Source organism: Cuculus canorus, chromosome 3, assembly GCF_017976375.1.
Source record: "Cuculus canorus isolate bCucCan1 chromosome 3, bCucCan1.pri, whole genome shotgun sequence".
In the NCBI taxonomy this organism is placed as follows: domain Eukaryota; kingdom Metazoa; phylum Chordata; class Aves; order Cuculiformes; family Cuculidae; genus Cuculus; species Cuculus canorus.
In genome coordinates this window covers 76,646,052-76,659,480 of record NC_071403.1, presented here as the reverse complement: position 1 = coordinate 76,659,480, position 13,429 = coordinate 76,646,052, and the positions used below count along the sequence as shown (strand labels likewise).

The 13,429-nt window shown below is 52.3% G+C and overlaps 1 protein-coding gene across 2 annotated transcripts; it reads left to right on the top strand.

Annotated features, from left to right (window-relative positions):
- Nucleotides 1-579: 579 nt before the first annotated feature.
- Nucleotides 580-7,853, top strand: FBLN7 (fibulin 7). 2 transcript variants are annotated; one of them, XM_054063032.1, is made up of 8 exons: nt 580-852; nt 2,234-2,351; nt 2,897-3,067; nt 3,662-3,787; nt 3,885-4,022; nt 4,104-4,241; nt 5,463-5,601; nt 5,767-7,853. In XM_054063032.1, the coding sequence occupies exons 1-8, from the start codon at nt 766-768 to the stop codon at nt 6,137-6,139; spliced, it is 1,290 nt and encodes a 429-aa protein (XP_053919007.1). In that variant the 5' UTR covers nt 580-765; the 3' UTR covers nt 6,140-7,853. The 2 variants fall into 2 exon arrangements, with proteins under 2 accessions (XP_053919007.1, XP_053919006.1); XM_054063031.1 differs by having other exon boundaries at nt 587-852; nt 2,192-2,351; nt 5,767-7,852.
- Nucleotides 7,854-13,429: the final 5,576 nt, after the last annotated feature.

Below are 13,429 nucleotides of genomic sequence, written 5' to 3'. Positions count from 1 at the left end.
GGGGCTGGGAAAGGGGTGCACAGGCTGGGGAAGGGGCTCAGAGTCTGAGGAAGAGGGTGCATGGGCTGGGGAAGGGGATGCACAGGCTGGGGAAGGGCCGCATGGGCTGGGGAAAGGTGAAGGTATGGGGAAGGAGTGCAGTGGCTGGGAAGGGGTGCGGGGCTGGGGAAGGGGTGCAGGGCTGGGGAAGGGGTGCAGAGGCTGGGGAAGGGGCACATGGGCTGGGGAAGGGTGAAGGTATGGGGAAAGAGTGCAGTGGCTGGGAAAGGGGTGCAGAGGCTGGGGAAGGGGTGCAGGGCTGAGGAAGGGGTGCAGAAGCTGGGGAAGGGATGCAGGGTTGGGAAGGGGTGCAGGGCTGGGGAAGGGGTGCAGGGCTGGGGAAGGGGGTCTCAGCCCAGCCGGAGGAGGGGACTGGCGGTGAGCTCCCGCACTGGCAGCAGCAGAAATGGCTTTTCTGCATCAAAACTCACCCCAAACCGCTGCAGAAGAGCATCGCACCGGGGATGCTGCAGCGGGGCCGGGCGTCCCGGGGGATGCGGCTGCGGCGGGCGGGATGCGCGCAGCATCCCCCGGGCGAAGGGCAGGTCCCCAAAGCCCCGGGCCGAGGAGGCACCGCGGGGCGAGCCCGGGGCGGGTCCGGCCCCACGGGGGGAGCGTGGCCACGCGTGGGGCGGGGGCGGCGTGCGAGGGAGAGCCGGGGCGGGGAGAGGCGGCTGCTGCCGCCCGGGAGAGCCCTTCCTCGGCGGAGAAAAGCCGCTCCGGACCATGCCGGGGGCGCGGGGCCGCCTCCCGCTGCTGCTGCTGCTGCCGCCTCTGCTGCTGCTGCTACTCCCGGCGGCGCCGGCGCCCCAGGTGAACGGGAATGGGGGGGCTGGGAGGATGCGGCGGGGTCCCCCCCTCTGGAAAGGCTTTCCGGAGTTGAGAAAGGGCTGCTCTCCTCTTTCCCTCCCAGCGCCGTGCCGGTGCGCTCTGTGCCTGTTCGCCCGCGCAGCCGGGCTGGGCAGACCCCGCTCCCAGCAAACAGGTGGGCAACTCCAGGGGGGAGCTGAAACAGGGATTAAGCCGGTCCCGGATGCTTTTTGCCGTCTTTTTCCCTTTTCCCCCCCACACCTAAAGTCACCACTGGGATGGAAGAATCCTCCTGGTTTTACGGGAGAGCCAGGGTTTGCTACGGTGCAGCATCCCACTGGGAGCTCATGCTGGCTCCTGAAGTTAAAACCAGCCCTAACAAAGAGCTGTTTATTAAAGCGAGCTACGTGCCAGGCATCTATTTGCTTTTGCCTCCCTCCGTCTCAGCGTGGGGCACCCCAGGGCTGTGGGCACGCACCGGCTCATCCCCATCGCAGCTCATGACCCCCAAAACGGCATCAAAAGAAGCAGAGGACAGCACGGTGCTTGGGGCTGCCTTTTATCCCTTCTTTGTAAACCCTCAGTAGCTATTTGGAAATGATAATAAGTTCATTCTTGTACACTGTGACTGGAAGGAGAAGAAATCACTTGGGCCAGGTGGGCTTGTGCCCAGCGGCTCTGTTCGCTTTCCCAAAGCTCCACTGTCCCCAGCCTCGTGTCACCCAGACCAGACCTGTGCACTCTCTCTCCCCCATGTGCTCTGTAAATCTCTGAACTCTAAAACTGCCTTGGCTTTGCTCAGTTCTTGCTCTTTTTCTTCAGTTTTAAGTTAATTCTGCAGGAAACCTATAATAATGATGCCCGTCTCCTGCATGAGTCAGTCCCGTGGTAGTGATTGGTTTGTAGGCAGGAGTCCCACCAGTGTTCCTGGCCTCGGCAGAACTCACAAGACAGCTGTTTTCCTCTTATTTTGTAATGTGGAAGTGGGACAGGGCGCTAGCTCCAGCAGGATGAAACATGAGTTATGGCATCTCTCCCAGGGCTAACAAAGTGATTACAGCCCTGCTCCTAGCACTGCGTTACCCATTTAGATGTAGGAGAAGATGCCTGAGCTAAGGACTTGCACAGGCGAAAAACTCCCACATCTGAGTAGTTGGGGGGTGAAGGAGTAAGTCAGATATATTGGATATCTCAGGAGACCTTTGATGCTGCAGAGTTCCTGTGTGAGCATCCCCCTGTAGACAGGGCAGGCTGCATGTAGCAGGTTGGGTCTCAGCCAGCACGGCAGCGTGGGGGGACAGAGTGATTTTTGCCCTGCTGAGCGGCTGCCCCATCCCCACAGAGCTGCCTCAGCAGACAGCAGCTTCTGGCTGCCATCCGGCAGATGCAGCAGCTGCTCAAGGGGCAGGAAACACGCTTCGCCGAGGGCCTCCGCGTGATGAAGAGCCGGCTGAGCAACCTGCACGCCTCCCTGGCCAAAGCTGTCCCCGAGCCTCCAGCTGGTGAGTCCTGCCTGGGTCCCACCAGTTGCTTTTATGGCCTTGGAGGATGCTGGGGTGAGCAGGTTGGGATGCTCGGGGCTGTGACGGATGGAGGTTTGGGCATCTCCATGGATGGAGATACCTGTTCCCAAGGTGGCAATTCGTGCTTGTGAATTTGAACATTTCTCCACCCCAGTAAGATGTGAGGAGGTTCAAAAGCCCTTAGCTGCAAAGCAGAGAGCTCCTGGCAAAGCAGTGGAGGTGAGTGGGCTGGAAAACCATGTTTCCAGAGAAAGTGTCACAGTCCTGTGCTGGGAGCATAAGAAGGATAGCAAAAATACCACCATACCCATTGCTAATGATGTTCATCCCTGCTGGGCTTTCACTGTGGGACTGGAAGTTGCTCATTAACCTCAGCAGGCCAATATTCTAGAATAATAATGAGTGAAGAGCAGGTCTTGGAGGAACTGGGTGAACTGTGGTAGAGTTGGGGAAGGATAGATAAGTTGATGCTCCCACAATGCACCCACCTGAGCACTGTCCATGTCCTCACCATGCTCTTGCAGCCTCCTGTCCTGCCCTGCAAGCCCCTGAAGATGGGAAGAAGTATGGCTCCAAGTATTTAGTGGATCATGAGGTTCACTTTGCCTGCAACCCAGGCTTCCAGCTCCTGGGCTCCAGCACACGGATGTGCCAAGCCAACGGCAGCTGGACCGGGCAGGAGCCCCGCTGTGCAGGTACTGCTCTGGGCTGCCTACAGCAGGGCTGCTGGGCAGGCAGCTGCAGTTGTAGGGCTGCTTCGTGCCTGTGTCTGCTCATGGGCATCGTTTGCAAGAGTGGGATGCAATTTGGGTTTATTTAAACATGGAGGATTATTCGGATTCACCAGACAGGGAGGCATCAGAGCTTTGCTCAAGTCTCAGCTAGCCAACATCCCATGGATGCTGTGGCTCCCACAGCTGGTGATTTGGGGTTTCCTTGTCCTCAAGGAAAGCTGGAAATAACAGCTGAAGCCTTACCTGGAGCTGAGTAGCAGAGATGAGGGGAAAAGACATCAGTGCTACAATAGCTCCCTGCAAACCTTTGCACCAGGGCAGCACCGCAGCATCAGAAATAGCCAATGTCTGTGTTTGGCAAAATAAATGGCTATCATGTGCCTTGTGGTACCAAAGTGGTGTGGTGCATGCAGCATTCCTTGGCTTGCTTCCCAAAACAAAATGGTTATTGTATGCCTTGTGGTACCAAAGCGGCCTGGTGTGTGCTGCGTTCCTGCTTCCCAAAATAAAATGAAATGAAATGTGGCTGCTTTTTTTTTTTTTTTTTTTTTGTAGAGATCAGTGAATGCTCAAGCAGACCCTGCCAGAACGGTGGGACATGCCTGGAGGGGCTGAACCAGTACAAGTGCCTCTGCCCCCAGCAGTGGACTGGAGCTACTTGCCAGTACCAGGCGCAGACAGGTGGGTGACCCCCCGCCAGGGTGGGTGATCCACCACCCTCTAGGCATATTTCGGCACCCCACTTAATTTCAAACCCCATCCCATGGTGTCCCTCCAGCACCCCCAGCCTGGAGCGTCACGGATGACCCGGCGTTCAGCCGCCAGCCCCGCTGCGCCCAGATCGACCGGACCCAGCACTGCAGCTGTGAGCCTGGCTTCCACATGAGTGGCACAGCTGCCAATGGGCTCTGCCAGGGTGAGCCACACCGAGGGGGGACGCGGTGGGGTGGGCTGGGGGGGTCTCAGCTCTGCACCTGCTCCCCTCATCTCTCCGCAGACCTCAACGAATGCGAGGTGTACAAGCGGGAGGGGGGTCTCCGGCTCTGCGCCCATGAGTGCGTGAATCTCCCTGGCTCCTACCGCTGTGCCTGCCCTGCTGGGTACATCCTCCTGGGTGATGGCAAGAGCTGTGAAGGTGAGGGGGGGGGTCTGGAAACCTGCAGGTTTACCACTTTTCCCAACTTGCACAATTGCTTTTTTATTGTTTCCCTTTTTTTCTCCTTCTTTGAAAGTGTCTTTATTAGGGGGCGAGGTGATAGGATGAAGGGTAATGGTTTTAAGCTAAAAGAGGGGAGATTTAGATGAGATATTAGGAAGAAATTTTTCTGTGAGGGTGGTGAGGCACTGGCACAGGTTGCACAGAAAAGTTGTGGATGCCCCATTCCTAGAGGTGTTCAAGGCCAGGTTGGATGGGGCTTTGAGTAGCCTGATCCAGTGGAAGGCATCCCTGCCCATGGCAGGGGAGGTGGAATTGGATGATCTTTAAGGTCCCTTCCAACACAAACCACTCTATGATTCTATGATCTCCACATGTAAAAATCTTGGCAGGTTTGCATAGAGAGGTTGTTCTGTGGTAAGCGCAGAGAGAAGGAAAATGGTGGAGATTCAGGCACTAGCAAATACATGTGATGCTTCAGGAATATGGGAGCCCTTCTGTGGTGATAGAGCTGCCCCTGTGAGCAGGGTGTCGCTTAGAAGAAACACAAATAGCCTCATAAAGCAAGATTTAAATGGCAAGGGGCCAGCTTGGAGGCTGGCAGCTCTTCCTAAAACAGGGGTGTTGGGGTGTGGGTTGAGAGTGAAGCAAAGTAGCAGTGGGTAAGGATGGTGGGTGGCCAGAACTGCTCATATGAAAGTCTCCTGAAAAACACAGATTTTTTTTTTCTGCTATAAAGTGTTCACTGTTGTAGTTCATGGTGCAAAAGCTCAAGTTTTCTCCTTTTCTCACTAATTTCTTGATGTTTCATAGTACCTTTCTAAGGCTCCCAGCAAATTTCTGCATTCAAAGCTCCTAATTTTATTGACATGTAGCTCAGTGGTTATATAGGTGTAAAGAAAAAGAGATTGTGTTTTCAAACAACTTAGCAGAGACTTAGGAAAATAAGTTGCTCTCAGCTGTGAGAGCATTGCCATTAACCCTTGCTGGGCCAGGGAAGAGACTGGGGAGATGGGGAAGAGAGCAGACGCAGAACAGGGTTTCAGATGATATAGGTGTTTTCAGCCATGCTCTCAGACTTTTTTGATGCTTGACCCATTTTAAAGTGTTTTTGCCTATTTTCCACCAAAAGGAAGCCCTCAGTGGGGTTGGTTTAAGGTCTCTGGTGAGCTTGATCTGCTGCCCGCCCCTGTTTTGCAGATATAGATGAGTGCGCCCTATCCCAGGATAACTGCACGAGGGGGACCACCTGCATCAACACGGGGGGGAGCTTCCAGTGTGTCAGTCCCCAGTGCCCCCAGCCTGCTGGCAACGTCACCTATGTCAAAACAGCACCCTTGTAAGTGCAGCGGAGTGCAAAACCTATCCCTGCTTTGGGTTTTGGGTGCTGGATCCCAAAGACATACATAGCATCCACATGGATCCAGTGCCACCGAGGTGGGCAACACAGACCCCCCATCCCTGGGTCTCCCTGAAAACCTCCCTGCTCATTTTGCCTCTGCAGCCAGTGTGAGCGCAACCCCTGCCCGATGGACAGCCGGTCATGCCACCAAGCACCCAAGACCATCTCCTTCCACTACCTTCCCCTGCCATCCAACTTGCTGACACCTACCCCGCTCTTCCGCATGGCCACAGCAGCAGCGCCCGGCCGGCCGGGACCTGACAGCCTGCGCTTCGGCATCGTGGGTGGCAACAACAGAGGCCACTTTGTGATGCAGCGTTCGGACCGGCAGACTGGGGAGCTCATCCTGGTGCAGAGCCTCAAGGGTCCACAGACCATCCAGGTGGATGTGGACATGTCTGAATACCTGGATCGTGTCTTCCAGGCCAAGCACATGTCTAAAATCACCGTCTTCGTCTCTGCTTATGAGTTTTAGGGGAGGTGGCAGCTGGGGCAGCTTCACTGACAGTGATAGTCCTTTTTCAGCAACCTCCACTCTGAAGCGCCAGCCCTGGAGGCAGGCATGTAATGGGAGCTCCATGTGACACCCCACACCACCTCTGCAGCCAACCATCCTTCCCTTCGCGTTAAGGTTATTCTGCGCAGGCAGCTTTTACCTGTGGGGGGAAAAAGAAGAAAAGATGCAAAAGAAATCAGGTGCAGGTTTTACTGATTTGCTGGGGTGTGAGAGCAGAGCATCATCCTCATCCAAGGCTCCATAAGGATGGTGACCTGCAGCCTCAGCGTCTACACACAGCAGAAAACAGGGGATAGAAACCACAACCCTTATTTCCTTTTTAATTCCTTCTTTTTTTTCTCTAGGAAAGAAGTTAAGCTGGTGCAGGTAGGAGGAGGGAGGCTTAGAGTGGCGATTGCTCTCCTTCCCGCTGGCCTGGGCTTGCTTGCACTGACTCAAGCCCCATAAAATCATGCCTCTGCTCCCTTTGGGATGCCAAGAAAACCTACGGCAGCTCATGGGGAGGGGCCTGGTCCAGCATCTCAATGCCCTGGGATTGACTGGACCTGGAACAATCCATGAAGGCATCCATCCTACAGGACCTGGCTGGCTCTCAGTGCCATCCTCAGCAAGCGGGATGTTGCTGCTGGGTGCAGGAGGAGTCCCAGGGGTCTGCAGTTGCATGCTGGTGATGGTCCAGGGCTGTCCTGTGCTCCAGCCCATGGTCAGCAGCTCCTTAAAACCCCTGAATAGGGCTGCACACATGTATCCCCTCTGCTGTGACCTTGGTGGGGGGGAGGGGACTTCGGTTGCACTTGGTGCCCATGTTGAGGGAGCTTGAGATGTGAATATTTCATTTTTCAATCAGCTGCAGCCTCCACCCCACTGTGTGAGTGAGAGCAGCTCCAGGAATAGCTGGGGTTAGGCTGCAACTTGTGCTGGGGGGGAACACCTCCCCAGTCTCGCATTCTTCTCCCCCAGTACCTGTTCCTTGGTACAGTGCTCGTGCATGTTAACCACAGCACGCTGACGTTATGCATGTTTCTTCATTATGCTGGTTTTAGTATCATTAAAGGATGATGTAGCCTCTGAGCCAGTGCAGAGCAAAGTACCTGATGCGTGTGCGCGGCCCGGGGGGCTTTGGTCACCCAGAGCCATCCGGGGGGGGCTCAAGATCCACAGAGCAAGAACCTTCTTCATTTTTATTTTTATGCTTATGTTGCTTGGAATGGGCCAGCTGGTGTGAAAGTGGCTCATTCCCAAGCATCCTTCCCCCCAGTGCAAAGCATCTTCTGGAGGCCTCAAGGAAGAGGCATCTGCTGTTCCACCCCGCCCCTGGCAAAGGCAGAGTCTTCTCTGGGGCCATGGTGTGTGCGCTGAGCTGCACCCGCTAAATTCCTTCCTGCTCCTTGTCCTAGGGGAAGAGGCTTCCCAACGAGACTGATCTGTGCTTCATCTTCTGGGGGACTGAGCTCCAGCATTTCCTGGGGATATGGCTTTTCTGTGGAAGTTTGGAAAGGGGGCAGGACCTCTCCCTGCAGAACAAGGAGGGACATTCAGTGTCTGCTCCTCACGGCTCTCAGAATGGAGCTGCTGGAGCCCGGGCATGCGGATGCAGGATGTTTGGGTTGGCGGGTGCTCCAGCTGGATGGTGGAGCCTGGCAGGGAAATGTATCCCAGGGTTGTGTTGGTGGAGGGAAATTAAAACTCAACAAGCTCGCTCCTCCACCCAAGCACTTAAAAGAAAAAAAAACCCCAACAATGAAAATAAAATGCTTTTCTGAAAGTGTCACGGGTGGTGGTAGAGAGAGGTGGCCTGGCTCCACCTGGAGCACAGGTGCCTGCACAGCAGCAGACCTGGGGATTGCCCACTTTTAGATGGGTATGGTGGGGATCTGCAGGGAAAGACCCCCAGCTGCAGGAGGACAAAGCCCAGGAGGACTGCCAGGAGAGGAGAAAGGAATGGCTGATGGGGCAGCTCACTGCTGCCTCCCTCAAAGGGGCCTGAGATATCCTCTCTTTTTCCAAGGCAGGAGGACCTCCCTGTCCTGCTGAGGACACCCCATTAATCCTGGGGTGGCATGGGGAGGTGTCACCACACAGCTGGCCTCAGCACAGGGACAAAGACTTGTTGGACCTGGCCAGGGAAGACCCTGCAGGAGGTTATGCTGCCAGAAAGATTTGATTGCAATATGGATGGCAGAGGATGAGCCTGGTTTTATTTCCTCAGCGTGCACAGGGATGGATGAAACTTTCTGGGGGGAAATGTCCTTTAAAGCTCTGTCGCGTAAGAGTAGAGGTACCCACCAAAAGTATAGAACTCTGCCAAGGGCAACCCAAAGGAGAGAAGAAAAACAAATGGAGAAAATTTGGTCTGTGGGGGCACACCTGGAGAAACCCAGTCTTACTTTCCCTCACTGGGATGCTGGGGGTGAAATCCTCCACGTGCCAGCTCTGAGCACAGCCAGGGCTGCGATCAGGAGGTGATACTGGACATACTTAGAGGAAGGGCAGGGAATGAGCAGGACAAGCTACTGGACTGCTCTGCCATGCGGCTGCATCCTAGGATGCTCTGAGCAGCAGGCGATGAGATTTTCCTCGGAGCTATCCAGACCCTGGCCAAGTAGCATTTTGTCCAGGAAAGGGAGCAGTTATCCCTGCGAATCCAGCCTGGCGTGTGTTTTAAATTAGCGCCTTAGATAAGAGAGCAGTGCTGCGGAGGCGGCTGGCTGCGTCCTCGTACGCCACCGAAAAATCACTGCTGAAAGACAAAAGCCGTAACAGGAAAGGAGCTGAGCTGAAATGGAATATTGTATTTATTTAGGAAAAGCTGAGGATGGACAGACAGCTTTGGGGAAAAAACGAAGTTATGTGAAATAAGGCTACAGAGCAGGCAGCTCAAAGCCTTTGGTTCACCAGAGGCATAGTCTGCCCTGTTGTAGTTGCTTAGCCTGCTTGGATGTGTTTCTGCAGTGTGCTGTTACAGCATTTAGGGATGATAAAGAAATCCCTGTGTTTGGGGATGTGCTCCTCCATGAGATGCAGATGAGTATCTGCCAGGAACAGCTTCTGTTTCTTTACCTCTGCTGCCTCCATCACCTGTTCCTATCTGTGGTATTTCTGATGGTGCAAATGATGGGTTTCATCATCCTTACACTGGCGACACTTTTCCCCCCAAACCTTGCCAGGCTCTGGGAGCTGAAAAAGAGGATCCTGTAAGATGCTAAGTCCCTGGCGGGGCAGAATTGTTTCCATCTGATGCTTTAATCAGCTAATGAGGCTGGAGACTTTTCCTTGCACTGGAAGCTTTTCCTTACAGCACAACCCTGAAATGCCATGTTCCTGATTCCTGAGGCCAGGGTGAACTGGTTTCCCCTCTCCATGATGGGTTGGCACTGTGCCGGGGCTTGTGAAGCAGCCATGCCCGTCCTCCCAGCCGCTTCTCACCCGCCTCGAGGGCCAGGACCAGAGCTGGGAAGCTCAGCTGTCTCTCCCAGTGTTAACTGGCTGCAGATCTCCCTTTCAGCCCCAGAAACGTTTAAGGTCGGCTCTCAAGTGTCTGGACTGGGCTGCAAATCTCTGGCCAGCATTTGAGCTGACTAAAGGGTTTTTTTTTTCCCCTTCCCAGAGCAGCCACTCCAGCATCTTGCAGACTTCCAGAGCCTGGAATGTGCAGAGAGAAGCTCTTCTTGCTCTGCTAAATACAACTTCTCATTGGGATAATAACATTTCAGAGCCCCCAAAATAGCTGGTTTGCTTCTGCTCCCCTTCTGTGGGCTGAAGGGAGGCGGTCACCGGCACAGCTGACTCCAGATGCGCTCCATGTGCCCTGGAAGAGGTTGGCTATCCTGTCTGAGCCCCAAATCCACAGTCTCTCACCTTAAAGTTCTAGAGGGTGAGGAAGCAATGGCTGAAGACCTTGTGTGGAGGTGACCTTGGATGGAGGCTACTCAGCACCTGATGAGGTGCCAGGAGAGAAATATGGCACCTTTAATTTCTAAGTTCTTATATGGGAAAGCACTCCCTCTCCTCTTCATCCCATGAGGGGAGAGAAGCCCAAATATCAGGGCCAGGGTGAGAGAACACAACCACAGCTTCATGACCTGTTTTCTCCTTCTATTCATCATTCTTTTTCCAAAATATCTTCCTGATGAGCCTTTCCTTGCTGAGCATCCAAAATCCTCAGCATTCCTGTGCTTCTCCTCACCTTCAGCCTAATGAGAATCATCCCTGCAAACAAAAGAATTATAATTATTTCTTTAACACACAAGAGAATGTCAGGTTATTTGCAACTGCAGGCTAACATCTGAATTTTTTTACCTAGCTAGCATTCCTGAGAAATCCATGCCTTGTGCACGTCCATCACCACTGCATTGTCTCCTCCCACCCCACAGGTCTGTATCAGTTCAAATCCTTGCTGAAGTGAAAGCATGAGCACACACGCCAAAACTCTTATTAATCCTGTTAAGGGCTTTAATGAGGAGCTGAACCACGGCGTTTTTATTTGTTATGGTTGCTAGGTATGTTGCTATGCTCTCCACACCATGCCCCAGATCCCAGTATATTTGTGATATCCGAGAGGGCGTACTGGGGAATTTGTTAAGCTGCTGTTGCCAAATTTAGTTATCCTTTGAAAAAAAAGAGCCATTCAGGAGCTTCTCGCAAGCATACCTTTTTCCCTGACAACGCAAACACACGTTAAGGATGTTTAAACAAACAGCTCCGTACTGCTCCTGCTGACACATTTTGATTTCAAATGGGTTTTTGCACCTGTGCAGGCTAGAAGAAAAGCAGGATCCAGGCTTTTATTCTGAATTTGAAATCCCTTAATTTTTGCCCATTGCCTGGGGAGACAGTGCTGAGCCCTGTGAGCATGAGATGCTCACATGCTGATGAGATTAATTAGCCTTAATTAGCTATAACAGGGATCACCAGCCCCACCTGAGGCTACCACCCACCTTTCTCCCACACTCCCTGAAGCCCCATTTCCTTCCCTCAGCTGCAGGGGTGTTGGTCTCCAGCTCAAGTTGGTTTCCTGGCTTGATTTTGGATTTTTGTGATGATCTGGACCCTTTGCTGAAGCTAGCCATGATCTCCTGCCCTGCTCAGGTACCAGCCTGGTGGGTGAGATCACAGAGAGATGGCTTTTTCTCCATGGATGTGTGGCAATGAAGAGATGGGGACTTTTCAGGACAGAAATTGGACCCCTCACTACAAGAAGGACACCAGGGTGCTGGAGTGTGTCCAGAGAAGGCTAACAAAGCTGGTGAAGAGTCTGGTGGAGAAGTCTTATGAGAGGTGGCTGAGGAAACTGGTGTTGTTTAGCCTAGAGGAAAGGAGGCTGAGGGGAAACCTTTATCACTCTCTACAGCTCCCTCAAAGGAGGTTGTAGTGAGGTGAGTGTTGGACTCTTCTCCCAGTTAACAAGTGATAGGATGAGAAGAAATGTTCTCAAGTTGCACCAGGACAGGTTCAGGTTTGACATCATGAAGAATTTCTTCAATGAAAGGGTTATTGCACACTGGAACAGGAAAGTGGTGGAGTCTCCATCCCTAGAGGTATTTAAAAGACAGGCAGATGAGGTGCTCAGGGATATGGTTTAGTAGTGGACAGGTACAGTTGGACTCAATGATCTCAGAGGTCTTTTCCAACCAAACAATTCTATGAATTGTCCCAACCACAATCCACAAGAAATCAAGAAAAGCAGTCTTTGCTGCCTTCCCTGGGGGTAAAGACACTTTGCCTCTGTGTAAGGGGAAAAAAAGTCCCTCTCAAAAGGGAACCAATGTGGGTGTTCTCTTTTTCTTTTTTTTTAATTCTTTTTTTTTTATTTGCTAGGATTGCTGGCACTGGAAAAAGAGAGTCATATGTCCCAAAAAGCCGTGTAGGCCAGGGAGACAAGCCTGTAAAGGAAAATAAGTTGATGTAACTTATTTGGGATTTTTCCAGAAAATTTCGACAAAGTCCCTCAAAAGACAATGTTAAAAGGAATATCGTTAAAACAGTTGGAGAACAATAAACAAGCATCTCCTGGGGACTATGAATTGCTGAGAGTCAGCAACACTGGCGTAGGAATAAAAGACCAGCTCTCAGCATGCAGAGGTCTAGCAGGTGGGATATCTCCATCCTGGTGCCAGTGTTGTTGTAAACAGACACATAAAGCTTATGGAAGGAAGGATGAGCAATGAGGTGACAACATTTGCAGCTGATGCTATTTATTTGAATTGGACCAGACTCTCCTAAGGCAAAGGTACTGAACTTGGAAACACAGGACTGCAGAAAAGGACGAGGTTCACTGAAAACACAAAATGATGTGCACAGAAAGGGATGCTTAGAGCTGCGTCCTCTGTTACCAGACTATGGGAACATGGGAAGGCAGAACATGGGAAATGTCAGCCTGTAGCAGGCTGGGATCTACCTAAAGGCACACGTCAGCCACTGTGCCCAGCTAAACCTCTTATCATAGAGTGATAGGATGAGGGGGAATGGTTTGAAGCTGAAAGAAACGAGATTTAGATTAGACATTAGGAAGAAATGTTCTCCTCTGAGGGTGGTGATGCAGTGGCACAGGTTGCCCAGAGAAGTCATGGATGCCCCATCCCTGGAAGTGTTCAGAGCTAGGCTGAATGAGGCTTTGAGCAACTTGATCCAGTGGAAGGTGTCCCTGTCCACAGGTATGGGTGTTGGAACTGTATGATCTTTAAGGTCCCTTTTGACCCAAACCATTCTATGATAATTACCAACACAAGCATGATTTCAGGGCGATTTTCCTCATTATTGGCTTCAATGGTGCTCTGCAGCATTTTGTTCCATAGATCTATCAGGGATTTCTTCACGAGTTTTAAATTTTCTCCTTTTTAATAATGCAAGTCTTTGTAGCAGCCTGTTCTGATGGGAGGTGTCCATACCCATGGCAGGGGGACTTGGAACTAGATGGGCTTTAAGGTCCCTTCCAACCCAAACCATTCTATGAAGTGATGCCAATAAAACTGTACCTTCTCTTCATCTCCTTTGTCCAGATTAAGCTCATAGTTTCTTAGACTAGTTAATGCCAGTTTTTATCATGTCCTGACCAATAAACCCCACTCTAAGCAAAGATTTTATTACCCATCTTGGCTATGTGTGGAGTTTTCCAGTCATAGAATAGTCTGAGTTGGCAGGGATGTTAAAGATGATCCAGTTCACCATGGGCAGGGACATGTCACACTAGAACAGGCTGCCCAAAGCCCCATCCAACCTGGCCTTGAACACCTCCAGGGATGGGGCAGC

Coding starts and splice junctions, on each gene's coding strand:
- FBLN7 (XM_054063031.1), top strand. CDS start 766: ATGCCGGGGGCGCGGGGCCGCCTCCCGCTGCTGCTGCTGCTGCCGCCT. Junction 2,352..2,896: donor TGTCCCCGAGCCTCCAGCTG/GTGAGTCCTGCC, acceptor ATGCTCTTGCAG/CCTCCTGTCCTGCCCTGCAA. Junction 3,068..3,661: donor GCAGGAGCCCCGCTGTGCAG/GTACTGCTCTGG, acceptor TTTTTTTTGTAG/AGATCAGTGAATGCTCAAGC.